This window comes from Mytilus californianus, unplaced genomic scaffold (assembly GCF_021869535.1).
Source record: "Mytilus californianus isolate M0D057914Y unplaced genomic scaffold, xbMytCali1.0.p SCAF_6, whole genome shotgun sequence".
Classification (NCBI taxonomy): domain Eukaryota; kingdom Metazoa; phylum Mollusca; class Bivalvia; order Mytilida; family Mytilidae; genus Mytilus; species Mytilus californianus.
In genome coordinates, this window is record NW_026262712.1 from 2,665,432 (window position 1) to 2,679,500 (window position 14,069).

General features: G+C 32.9%; 1 protein-coding gene across 1 annotated transcript in view; it reads right to left on the reverse strand.

Annotated features, from left to right (window-relative positions):
* The window catches only part of LOC127705239 (apoptosis inhibitor 5-like), a 58,013-nt gene that overhangs the window by 9,657 nt on the left and 34,287 nt on the right, over positions 1 to 14,069 (reverse strand). The window contains exons 9-11 of the mRNA XM_052209577.1: positions 7,070 to 7,163; positions 3,513 to 3,632; positions 1,702 to 1,736 (exon numbers count right to left, since the gene is read on the reverse strand). Coding sequence (XP_052065537.1) covers positions 1,702 to 1,736; positions 3,513 to 3,632; positions 7,070 to 7,163 — 249 coding nt within the window. The remainder of the gene's footprint in view (positions 1 to 1,701; positions 1,737 to 3,512; positions 3,633 to 7,069; positions 7,164 to 14,069) is intronic.

A 14,069-nucleotide genomic window follows, 5' to 3' on the forward strand; every position in this document is an offset into this window, starting at 1 on the left:
ATTCAGCATACTAAAGAACCCCAAGAATTCAAGAATAAAACCCCATTGAAATTGATCATGAAACAAGCAATTTATACGAAGTATCTTCTTTTGCACAATACTGTGCAATTGAATATTTCTTGCTATTGTGCAATACTGTACAATTGACAATTTCTTGCTATTGGGCAATATTGTGCTATTGGATATTTCTTGCTATTGCACAATACTGTTAAATTGAAGATTTCTTGCTATTGCGCAATACTGTGCAATTGAAGATTTCTTGCTATTGTGCAATACTGTGCAATTGAAAATTTCTTGCTATTGCACAATACTTATTATATAATAATTTACACATCCTGTTTGGTGTGTATCTCCTACCATATCATTATTATTTGCTTTTAAATATAAATCAGAAATAACCAACTTAAAATGGAAAATTTTAAAAGAAAAAAAAAAGGAAAAAAAGAAAAAAAAGGAAAAAAAAAATCCCCCCCCAAATTTTTTGAACCCCCTTATGATTCATCACCCCCAAACTCAATCCCAGCCTTCCCTTTGTGGTATGGTACCTTGCAGTACAATTTCAGAGAGATCCATACACTTGAACACAAGTTATTGTCTGGAAACTAGAAAAATGCTTATTTTTGGCCCCTTTTTGGCCCCCAATTCCTAAACGTTTCGGGCAATTACCCCAAAACTCAATTCCAGCTTTCCCTTTGTGATATGGAACCTTGTAGTACAATTTCAGAAATATCCAAACACTTACACACAAGTTATTGTCATGAAACTAGAAAAATGCTTGTTTTTTGCCCCTTTTTTGGCCCCTAATTCCTAAAATTTTGAGGCAATTACCCCCAAAATCAATTACAGCCTTCCCTTTGTGATATGGAACCTTGTGGTACAATGTCAGAGAGATCCATACACTTACACACAAGTTATTGTCTGAAAGTTACAAAAATGCTTATTTTTGGCCCCTTTTTGGCCCCTAATTCCTTAACTGTTGGTACCATAACCCCCAAAATCAATCCCAACCTTCCTTTCGTGGTATTGAACCTTATGGTGAAATTTCATGGAGATCCATTCACTTAAACTAAAGTTAGAGTGCGAAAACCAATGTGTCTTCGGACGACGCCGGACGACGACGACGACGCCAACGTCATACCAATATACGACCAAAAATTTTTTAATTTTTGCGGTCGTATAAAAAAAGCTGTTACAGATTCAATCGCATGGGGATGGGAAATACTTTCTCTAGAACTTTGTTAGAATTAAAGTAAAATGAAAATTTTATATTATGGTTGGTTGAGAAAAGTGCTTCCCAGCTGGAACAGCTCTTAGATAATAAACAAAAAACAAATTTGAAAAATATATTTGAAGAAAGTTAGAGAATGGAAACCAATTTCGGGACATACGGATGTACAGACGGACGTACAGACGGACGTACAGACAGACACGGACTGACAGACGGACAAGGGTAAAACTTAATGCTCCCTCTACAATAACAGGGGCAAAAAAAAAAAAAAACAAGTTTGAAGAAAGTCTTACTCTGGTAGTCTATCAAGTACAAAGCAGGTAAAACTAACCTGGTATCATCTTGACATGTATGAAGTATTTTCCACTGGACAATAATTTTCCTTCAATCAATCAATGTAAATTGTTTGTCATTCTATTATTTTTTCCCTTTAATTATGTTATTTCACACTAATCCTGTGGTATAAGACTTACCCTGTCTCAGCTGCTTTTGGCTCTGGTGCTTTTTTCTGAAATCAGATTTAAACATTAATATAATATCAACCAATCTTCGTAACTTAAAGTTTCAAGGGCGCTACATACACTACATCTCATGTGGAATTTTCTTTTTCTACTCATCACAGTGGCTGGCTGGTCTATACCACTCAAATTTATATCTTTATGCTATGTTAAAATGTTATTGTTATTGTAAACTTCTTGATACAGCAATAAAAACATGGCCACTTCATAGAAAAGCTGGAGGTTTTAATGGGGTTCACAGAGTTTAATCTTTAATATTCTGTGGTGTTGTCCGTTTAAATGGGGTTAACACAGTTCAATCTTTAATTTTCTGTGGTGTTTTCTGTTCTTATGGAGTTCACACAGTTCAATCTTTAATTTTCTGTGGTGTAATCTGTTTTAATGGAGTTCACACAGTTCAATCTTTAATTTTTTGTGGTGTTTTCTGTTTTAGTGGAGTTCACACAGTTCAATCTTTAATTTTCTGTGGTGTAATCTGTTTCAATTTTCTGTGGTGTTTATTCGATCATTTGTTATCTTTTAGTTCTTTTGGTAAAAACAAATAATATCATGGAAACCCTTACTAATCAAAGTTTCCAGGACTAAAGTCATAACAAGACAATTGCAGCAGACAGATTCCTCAACAAAAATTATTACTTTTTATGACTTCTTTACTATGATCTAAAACCATTGCCACGATTTTATCACTTATCTACTAATTACCAGATTTTAACTGGCTTCAGCAACATGACTGGTACCACATGAATTCATGTCTGTATTTGAGTGGGGTTCCTGTTGCTTAGTCTTTACTCTTTAGCACTAAAAATGTGCTGTCTTCCAAAGAAAATGTGTGCTGTCTGCTATCTCCACATAAGCAGACTAAACATATGAGTGATGTCCGTGTGTACCTCATGTTTTATTGTCCTGTGACACAATATAGGTTCCCATGACTTCATAAACATGACAACACTTACAGTTTCAATTACTTCATAAATATAACAACACTTACTGTTTCCATGACTTCATAAACAGACAACACTTATCACTTACAGTTTCCATGACTTCATAAACATAACAACACTTATCACTTACTGTTTCCATGACTTCATAAACATAAAAACACTTACCACTTACAGTTTCCATGACTTCATAAACATAACAACACTTACTACTTACAGTTTCCAGGACTCCATAAACATAACAACACTTACAGTTTCCATGACTTCATCAACAGGGCAAGACATGCACTGTATCTACAGGTTTCTTAGACAACACTTACCACTGAGTTAATTCATGACTTCATTACCATGACAATACTTACATTGTACTTTTGGACCAGAAAATTCCCAACACATAACTCCAAAGACAACACTCACACTTAGACTTTTTTTTATCAAGATAACACTTACCACCAGCAGATTTCATGACTATATAACCATGACAACACTTACCACTAAAGGTTTCCATGACTATATAACCATGACAACACTTACCACCAGCAGATTTCATGACTTTATAACCATGACAACACTTACCACTAAAGGTTTCCATGACTATATAACCATGACAACACTTACCACTAAAGGTTTCCATGACTATATAACCATGACAACACTTACCACTAAAGGTTTCCATGACTATATAACCATGACAACACTCACCACCAGCAGATTTCATAACCATATAACCATGACAACACTTACCACTAAAGGTTTCCATGACTATATAACCATGACAACACTTACCACTAAAGGTTTCCATGACTATATAACCATGACAACACTTACCACTAAAGGTTTCCATGATGGTATAATGGGTGTTTTATAAGATGGTGGATTATGAAATAAATCTTTAATCAAAGCGTTTATGTTTGATGTTATCTTTAATGCTACAACTTTGATTTTATTCTGAAAGAGAAACAAATTACAATAAATATATGAACAGATTATGCACAGATTTTTATTTCAAGGTAGTGATCAATAAACTAATCATTGATACCAGGATTGAAATTTTGTACGCCAGACACGCGTTTCGTCTACAAAAGACTCATCAGTGACGCTCGAATAAAAAAATGTTAAAAAAGCCAAATAATGTACGAAGTTTAAGAGCATTGAGGACCAAAAAATGCCTAAAAGTTTTGCCAATTACAGCTAAGGTAATCTATTCCTGAGGTAGAAAAGCCATAGTATTTCAAAAATTCAAAGTTTTGTAAACAGTAAATTTATAATTATGACCACATAATTAATAATAATAATAATTCCTGTCAACACAGAAGTGCTGACTACTGGGCTGGTGATTGGACATTCTGTTGGTAGCTGTACTGTGCAGGTTTTTATTATGTGTTTAAATTGAACAGCAAATTTTCAGATAAGCAAAAGGAAAGGGTGGTCTGTGTGCACATGAACCTGGATAACCACATAATATTTTTTGCCTGTACCAAGTTAAGCCATTGGTGTGTACTATGTGCTGTTTGTTGTTGTTTATTCATTTGTACACCTATTTTATTGTCGGGTTTTGGTGTGGTCTGGCTAATATATTAGTGTTGATGTTGCTTTCTAAACTGAATAAAACTATAAAATGTTTGCTATTGAATGCCTCCAGGTGACGGATTTTCTCGCTGAGTTGAAGACCCATTGGTGGCCTTGGGCTGTTTTGTCTACTGTCAATTTTTTTTTTAATATCTAACATTCAGCTGGTTGCTGTTAAAATTCATGCTGTCTTAAGACTTGCGACATTTTCATGATTGCATGACAGAGGAATTGCTTTCCAATAACTGAAGACCATATGACAACATTTAGAGCCTATTTCTGACGACCATCTGACAATCTCTAGAGCCTATTTCTAAAGACCATCTGACAATCTCTAGAGCCTATTTCTAAAGACCATCTGACAACCTCTAGAGCCTAAATTTGTAAATTTGTATTGTTAGGTTGTCATCTCATTGGCATTAACCCTCCTTTCTCATTTATTTCATACTGGTAAGTGCAAGGAACCACATTTGCATTAACCCTCCTTTCTCCTTTTTTTCATACTGGTAAGTACAAGAATCTGATTGGCATTAACCCTCCTTTCTCCTTTTATTCATAATGGTAAGTACAAGGAATCTGATTGCCATTAACCCTCCTTTCTTCTTTTATTCACACTGGTAAGTACAAGAATCTGATTGGCATTAACCCTCCCTCTCCTTTTATTCATACTGGTTGGCATTAACCCTCCCTCTCCTTTTATTCACACTGGTAAGTACAAGAATCTGATTGGCATTAACCCTCCCTCTCCTTTTATTCATACTGGTAAGTACAAGAATCTGATTGGCATTAACCCTCCTTTCTTCTTTTATTCATACTGGTAAGTACCAGAATCTGGTTGGCATTAACCCTCCCTCTCCTTTTATTCATACTGGTAAGTACCAGAAATCTACCATCAGTTTTAACTATATATTAACAAATATATATCAAATGTTTACTCTTCTATAACTCTGAAATTCACCCAATTTCGTCTTACAATTTTTTTTCACCCACAGTCTTCTAAAATAAAATCTCTTGTTTTGTATTTTTTTGGTACAGTGATGTTTATAGTCGTTGCTACTGTATTTTTTTGGTACAGTCATGTTTATATTCGTTGTTACTGTATTTTTTTGGTACAGTGATGTTTATATTCGTTGTTACTGTATTTTTTTGGTACAGTGATGTTTATATTCGTTGTTACTGTATTTTTTTGGTACAGTGATGTTTATATTTGTTGCTACTGTATTTTTTTGGTATAATGATGTTTATATTCGTTGTTACTGTATTTTTTTGGTACAGTGATGTTTATATTCGTTGTTACTGTATTTTTTTGGTATAATGATGTTTATATTCGTTGCTACTGTATTTTTTTGGTACAGTGATGTTTATATTCTTTGCTACTGTATTTTTTTGGTACAGTGATGTTTATATTCATTGTTACTGTATTTTTTTGGTACAGTGATGTTTATATTCGTTGTTACTGTATTTTTTTGGTACAGTGATGTTTATATTCGTTGTTACTGTATTTTTTTGGTACAGTGATGTTTATATTCGTTGTTACTGTATTTTTTTGGTACAGTGATGTTTATATTCGTTGTTACTGTATTTTTTTGGTACAGTGATGTTTATATTCGTTGTTACTGTATTTTTTTGGTACAGTGATGTTTATATTCGTTGTTACTGTATTTTTTTGGTACAATGATGTTTATATTCGTTGCTACTGTATTTTTTTGGTACAGTGATGTTTATATTCGTTGTTACTGTATTTTTTTGGTACAGTGATGTTTATATTCGTTGTTACTGTATTTTTTTGGTACAGTCATGTTTATATTCGTTGTTACTGTATTTTTTTGGTACAGTGATGTTTATATTCGTTGTTACTGTATTTTTTTGGTACAGTCATGTTTATATTCGTTGCTACAGTATTTTTTTGGTATAGTGATGTTTATATTCGTTGTTACTGTATTTTTTTGGTACAGTCATGTTTATATTCGTTGCTACAGTATTTTTTTGGTATAGTGATGTTTATATTCGTTGTTACTGTATTTTTTTGGTACAGTGATGTTTATATTCGTTGTTACTGTATTTTTTTGGTACAGTGATGTTTATATTCGTTGCTACTGTATTTTTTTGGTACAGTGATGTTTATATTCGTTGTTACTGTATTTTTTTGGTACAGTGATGTTTATATTCGTTGTTACTGTATTTTTTTGGTACAGTGATGTTTATATTCGTTGTTACTGTATTTTTTTGGTACAGTGATGTTTATATTCGTTGTTACTGTATTTTTTTGGTACAGTGATGTTTATATTCGTTGCTACTGTATTTTTTTGGTACAGTGATGTTTATATTCGTTGTTACTGTATTTTTTTGGTACAGTGATGTTTATATTCGTTGTTACTGTATTTTTTTGGTACAGTGATGTTTATATTTGTTGCTACTGTATTTTTTTGGTACAGTGATGTTTATATTCGTTGTTACTGTATTTTTTTGGTACAGTGATGTTTATATTCGTTGTTACTGTATTTTTTTGGTACAGTGATGTTTATATTCGTTGTTACTGTATTTTTTTGGTACAGTGATGTTTATATTCGCTGTTACTGTATTTTTTTGGTACAGTGATATCTATATTCATTGCTATTGTATTTTCTTGGTACAGTGATGTTTATATTCGTTGTTACTGTATTTTTTTGGTACAGTGATGTTTATATTCGCTGTTACTGTATTTTTTTGGTACAGTGATGTTTATTTTCGTTGCTACTGTATTTTCTTGGTACAGTGATGTTTATATTTGTTGCTACTGTATTTATTGCAATAAACATCTGGAGAATGAAACTAACCTCATCTGTTTTTAAAGCATCACCTGTCTTTCCTTGTAACGCCTGCCGTAACTGTTTAATATAAATCTGTACACCTCTGGCAAAATACTGTAATCTGAAAAACATGTCAAAATATAATAAAATGCTTCGCTGGGGCGCAGCTTGATACGACCGCAGAGGTCGAACCCTGAACAGTTGGGGCAAGTATGGACACAACATTCAAGCTTGATACAGCTCTGAATTTTGATTGTTATTAAATATTTGACACAGCATAGGTTTCTGACACAGAAAGAATGTGGTCTAACTTGAATTTTTTTAATTTACCTATTATGGTCCAATGTCCAAAATCAAAATACATGGTTAGATTCAGCATATCAAAGAACCCCATATATTCAATTTTTGTTAAAATCAAACAAAAAAAAAGTTTAATTTTGGACCCCAACTTGGACAAACTTGAAAACTGGGCCCATAATCAAAAATCTAAACACATGTTTAGATTCAGCATATCAAAGAACCCCAAGAATTCAATTTTTGCTCAAATCAAACTAAGTTTCATTTTGGACCCTTTGGACCTTAATGTAGACCAATTTAAAAAACGGGACTTAAAATTAAAAATCTAAATACACGGTTAGATTTGGAATATCAAAGAACCCCAATAATTCAATTTCTGATGAAATCAAACAAAGTTTAATTTTGGACCCTTTTGACCTCAATATGAACCAATTTGATAGCGGGGCCCACAAATAAAAATTCTAAATTCATGGTTAGATTCAGCATATCAAAGAACCCCATATATTCAATTTTTGTTGAAATCAAAAAAAGTTTAATTTTGGACCCCAACTTGGACCAACTTGAAAACTGGGCCCATAATCAAAAATCTAAACACATGTTTAGATTCAGCATATCAAAGAACCCCAAGAATTCAATTTTTGTTAAAATCAAACTAAGTTTAATTTTGGACCCTTTGGACCTCAATGAAGACCAATTTAAAAAATGGGACCCAAATTAAAAATCTAAAAACACGGATAGATTTGGCATATCAAAGAACCCCAATAATTCAATTTTTCGATGAAATCAAACAAAGTTTAATTTTGGACCCTTTTGACCTCAATATGAACCAATTTGATAGCGGGGCCTACAAATAAAAAATCTAAATACATGGTTAGATTCAGCATATCAAAGAACCTCATATATTCAATTTTTGTTGAAATCAAACAAAGTTTAATTTTGGACCCCAATTTGGACCAACTTGAAAACTGGGCCCATAATCACAAATCTAAATACATGTTTAGATTCAGCATATCAAAGAACCCCATATATTCAATTTTTGTTGAAATCAAACAAAGTTTAAATACTGGACCCTATCTTGGACCAACTTGAAAACTGGGCCCATAATCAAAAATCTAAACACATGTTTAGATTCAGCAAATCAAAGAACCCCAAGAATTCAATTTTTGTTAAAATCAAACTAAGTTTAATTTTGGACCCTTTGGACCTCAATGTAGACCAATTTAAAAAAACAGGACCCAAAATTAAAAACCTAAATACACGGTTAGATTTGGAATATCAAAGAACCCCAATAATTCAATTTTAGATGAAATCAAACAAAGTTTAATTTTGGACCCTTTTGACCTCAATATGAACCAATTAGATAATGGGGTCCACAAATAAAAAATCTAAATACATAGTTAGATTCAGCATATCAAAGAACCCCATATATTCAATTTTTGTTGAAATCAAACAAAGTTTAATTTTGGACCCCAATTTGGACCAACTTGAAAACTGGGCCAAAAATCAAAAATCTAAATACATGTTTAGATTCAGCATATCAAAGAACCTCATATATTCAATTTTTGCTAAAATCAAACAAAGTTTAATTTTGGACCCTTTGGACATTAATGTAGACCAATTTGAAAACTGGACCCAAAATTAAAAATCTAAATACACTGTTAGATTCGGCATAACAAATAAATAAATGTGATCAAAGATTTTACAAATCTAATGCGCCATACTGTGCAATTAAAGATTACTTCTTGAAATTTTTCAATATTTGAAATTTGAAAAAAAAAATAATATTTGAAGAATAATTCTTTTTAATTTCTGAAATCTGAAATGAGAAAAAATTGGCACCCCCACAATTTCTTTTTATCCCCCCCCCTTTTTCCCCCCAAAAAATTCTTTCCCTCAAGATATGGTCATAATCTCAATTCAAATTTCCAATGGAGTTGGCAACCATAATTACCCATTTAAATTTACCACAGTGCTAACTTAATCTATTTTATAATAGAATTAATAAAAATATAGTGTCAAATCTTTCATATGGATTTTTTTTGTAAAAAAAAAAGATGAAAACATTTGCAGATATTTTTACTGGTCTTCCTTTATAAATATGCATTTCTTTAAACATAATTTAAAAGCAGTGTAAGGGAAGTAACCAAAACGTTGTATTTGGATTACCTCCCTTACACTGTTTTAGATTATCTTTATTGTTCATTAACCATTACTTTATACATAATTTAAAAGCAGTGTAAGGGAGATAATTTCAATGATGTATTTGATTTATCTCCCTTACACTGCTTTAAATTATGTTTTGTACTAAAGTATTTGTCCATTAACCAGGACAACCTTGTTTTTCCCCCTTTTTTGCCCCTAATTCCTAAACGGTTTGAGCCATAACCCCCCAAAGCAAATCCTAACCATCCCTTTGTGGTATGGAAACTTGTAGTATAATTTCAGAGAGATCCATACACCGTTCCACAGTTATTGTCTGGAAACTAGAAAATGCTCATTTTTGGCCCCTTTTTGGCCCCTAATTCCTTAACTGTTGGTACCATAACCCCCAAAATCAATCCCAACCTTCCTTTTGTGGTATTTAACCTTATGTTCAAATTTCAAAAAGATCCATTCACTTAAACTAAAGTTAGAGTGCGAAAACCAATATGTATTCGGACGACGACGCCGGACGACGCCGACGACGACGACGACAACGCCGGACGACGACGACGACAACGACGACGCCAACATCATACCAATATACGACCACAAAATTTTTTTGCGGTCGTATAAAAACTATGTGGTATAAATGCCAATGAGACACTTATTCATTAAGAGACCAAAGAAACTACTAATAGATTCTTTTTTCTTCACTATTTATATGATTAGGACTCAATAATTCCTAATTCTTGGACTGTACAACATTAGAACAAATCAAAAATCACTTGATCAGAAAATTCCTAATCCTTGGGCAATACAACAATAGAACAAATTAATAAACTGCTTCGATGAGCGCAACTGGATATGCCCGCAGAGGTCCAACCCTGAACAGTTGGGGCAAAAATGGACACAATATTCAAGCTTGATACAGGTCTGAATTTGGATTGTAATTAAATATTTGATATATTGTAGGTTTCTGAATAAATGTAGTCAAAGAACTTGAAATTGATTATATGAAAGATTTCTTGCTGTTGTGCAATACACTGTGCTGTTGCTCAATACTTAGTAAATCTGTTGTCAGACTATAAACAAATAAAATCTTATAACTCGGAAACGTAAAATCGAAAATTTATAAAAATCAAAAGGGAGCTTACAAAAATAGATATAAACAATTTCCCAAAGTTTCATAAAAAATGCTGAAAGCATTTTTGAGTTATTGTCCGAAAACTGGAAAAAAAACCTTTTTGTAATGATTTGATTTGATTTGATTTTTGGTGTTTTAACGCCACTTTTAAGCACCGCTTTTGGGCTATTTCGTGGCGGCCAGTTTTTATTGGTGGAGGAAGCCGGAGCGCCTGGAGAAAACCACCGACCTTCGATAGGAAAACTGACAATCCTAGTCAATTAAGATTGGAGTCGAGTGCACCCGCACGAGCGGGGTTCGAACTCACAACCTCAGTGTTGACTGGCTAGTGATTACAGTAGTAACTACTTAGACCACTCGGCCACCGAGGCCCCCTTTTTGTAATGAATAAAACCCCATAAACCGGAAACGTATAGTCTGAAATTTATAAAAATCAAAAGGGAGCTCATGTCGATAGAAAAAAACAATTCACCAAAGTTTCTTGCAAATTGGTGAAATTGTTTTTGAGTTATTGTCTGAAAACTGGAAAATCCCCCCTTTTTTAATGAATAAAACCCCAAAACTCGGAAACGGTAAATCCGAAATTTATAAAAAAATGAAAGGGAGCTCAATTCAATAGATATGAACAATTCACAAAAGTTTCATGCAAATTGGTGAAAGCATTTTAGAGTTATTGTCCAAAAACTGGAAAATCCCCCCTTATTTAATGAATAAAACCCAAAAACTTGGAAACGGTAAATACGAAATTTATAAAAAAAGAAAGGAAGCTCACGTCAATAGATATGAACAATTCACAAAAGTTTTATGCAAATTGGTGTAATTGTAATTGAGTTATTGTCTGAAAACTGGAAAATCCCCCCTTTTTAAATGAATAAAAAAAAACCAAAACTCGGAAATGGTAAATCTGAAATTTATAAAAAACGAAAGGGAGCTCACGTCAATAGATATAAACAATTCACCAAAGTTTCATGCATATTGGATAAAGCGTTCTTTGAATTAATGTCCGACATGTTTACGACAGACAGACGGTCAAAGGTATACTATAATACGTCCCGTAAACCAGGCCTCTACAATAAATTTTTTTTCAACTTGTCCAGTAGGACAAGTACATACCAAAACTTACTTGTCCGAATGAAATTGTAACTTGTCCAAAAACAATCTTATTGATAACCGTTTTTGCATTTTAAGTTGATTCAAGGAACAAAATGAATTAAAACAATAGAACAGAATTTGATTTATATCTTTTGAAATACTTTTCAAAAATATGAGTCGATAACAACTGAACCTAGTCATGTCACAGGACTTAGGTTCTAGCTTTCTTCAATGCCAAAGTCTCATCAGACTCTGCACATGAGGCACCGTCTGATAGGCCTGTCAATGTACACTCATTGGATTTGTATCTTGGTTTTTAAGTTGAAAAAAGTTTTTTCAATGGCAATCAATAAAAAAAAGATGAGGCATGATTGCCAATGAGACAACTCTCTGCAAGAGACCAAATGACACAGAAATTAACAACTGTATTGCAAGTATTGTTTTTTTCTACATATGATCAAATATGATTTTGTGAATTTTATGGTAAATAATTTCTTCATTTTTATTTAAAAAATATTTTTTGTTAAAAAAAATTACAGGTATGATATTTATTATAAAGCAACAGAATAAGGTCGGAAAACGAGGTACTGATTTGTCTTGGTCCCGAAATGAAATGTCTCCTGCGTTGCCAAACTGTCTATTAATCATGTCTATTAAATATGTCTCCTACGGTGCCAAACTGTCTATTAAATTTGGAGCCAAATCGTTTCCGAGCTGGTGACGAACTGTCTTGAAAAGTTACCTTATCTACAAAGCGCATCGCTGATTCGGATCAGAAAAATGGTTTCCGAGAAAGGTATGCCTTTTACCTCTTAAACAGTACCTGACAAAGAACCAGTTTTAAAGTATCGATTGCAAGTAAACATGTCAAATTAATACTTGTTTTTATCTTCTTTTCTTGTTTTTTGTTTATAATTACTTTGTTCATCAAAGTTGGATTAAATTTATTTTCTGCAGAATAATTTTACTTGTCCCGACGGACAAGCTTGATATAGCTTTTACTTGTCCGACCTTTTTTTCCTCTGGTACCGGACAATCGGACAAGCGTTATTGTCGAGGCCTGTAAACGGGCATATAAAAAAAACCTGATCAGAAAATTCCTAATCCTTGGACAGTACAACATCAGAACTAATTATAAATCACTTGATCAGAAAATTCCTAATCCTTGGGCAGTACAACAATAGAACAATAACTCATCAGATTGGAACTAAGCACAAAAACAACTAAAATAAAAGGAGAATGTTTTTATGGGACACAGATGATGCACCGGCTGGCATATAAATTTATAAAGGGACATAACTCAAGAATGGTAAAAGTGACGAAATATAATTTTGAAACTGATCTATGTTTTGTGGTAGTAAGCATTGAAGTTTCCTAAATTTTTGGTTCAAGCAAAATAAAGTTAGAGAGCGGAAATTAATTTTGGGGCGTATGGAAGGTTGTAGGTACAGACAAGGCTAACATTTAATGCCCCTCCTCTGAGGAGGAGACCATAAAAATCAAAAACAAGAATATATGTGTCTTCATATTATCCTGTTTTAGTGGAAGTTCGTAATTTCTATTCTGTCCAAGACTACAGTGATTGAAGATTTACTCGGTTTTGAACAGTTCTCTCGTGTAGTTTGAAGGTAGATCTTGACATTTTGAGCATTTTTCCCCACTAGGTTTTCTCTGTCTAAAATGGTTTTTAAGATATAATGTTCTTATTTTAGCCATGGTGGCCTTGTCTGTTTACTGACCATAATCAACATCACAAATTTTATACCAGATACCTTAACAATTATCCCTCCCATTCCAAACCAAGGGTCCGGAAACGGTCATATTTGCCAGTCATGTCCTAAACTGAAAGCTATATGTCCTAAACGAGTAGTTGAGATTTAGGACAAATTTTATTTTTTAACAGAAAGAATTTCGGTCATTTCATTGACTCAATGTTTATAATCGGATTTCTGAATCGCCATTTTGCACTTTTGATCACTTGTTTTTGTTTATAATCCCTTTCCTGTAATAAAACTGCCACTCCAGTATAGTTTGATAATCCTGAGAGCCCTCCTAATAACAATGCCTCTGGGAACATTGGCTAATGACCGCTAATTACTTTTTACCTGTGTTTTTTTTATTCACACCTGACATTGATCACAAGCTCAGAATAATATTTTAAAGAAATTAAAATTCCCTGACAAGTGTATTCATTATTTAATTACTTTTCAGCAAAAACAATCATTAATTCTGATTTAAAAATTAAACCTTGTTTTAATTAATGTAGAAAAAAGTGTTTTTTTCACGAGTTACACATGTGCTTTATTTACTATGTAATATGCATGTGTGAAATTGTCTTAAGCAAATTAAATA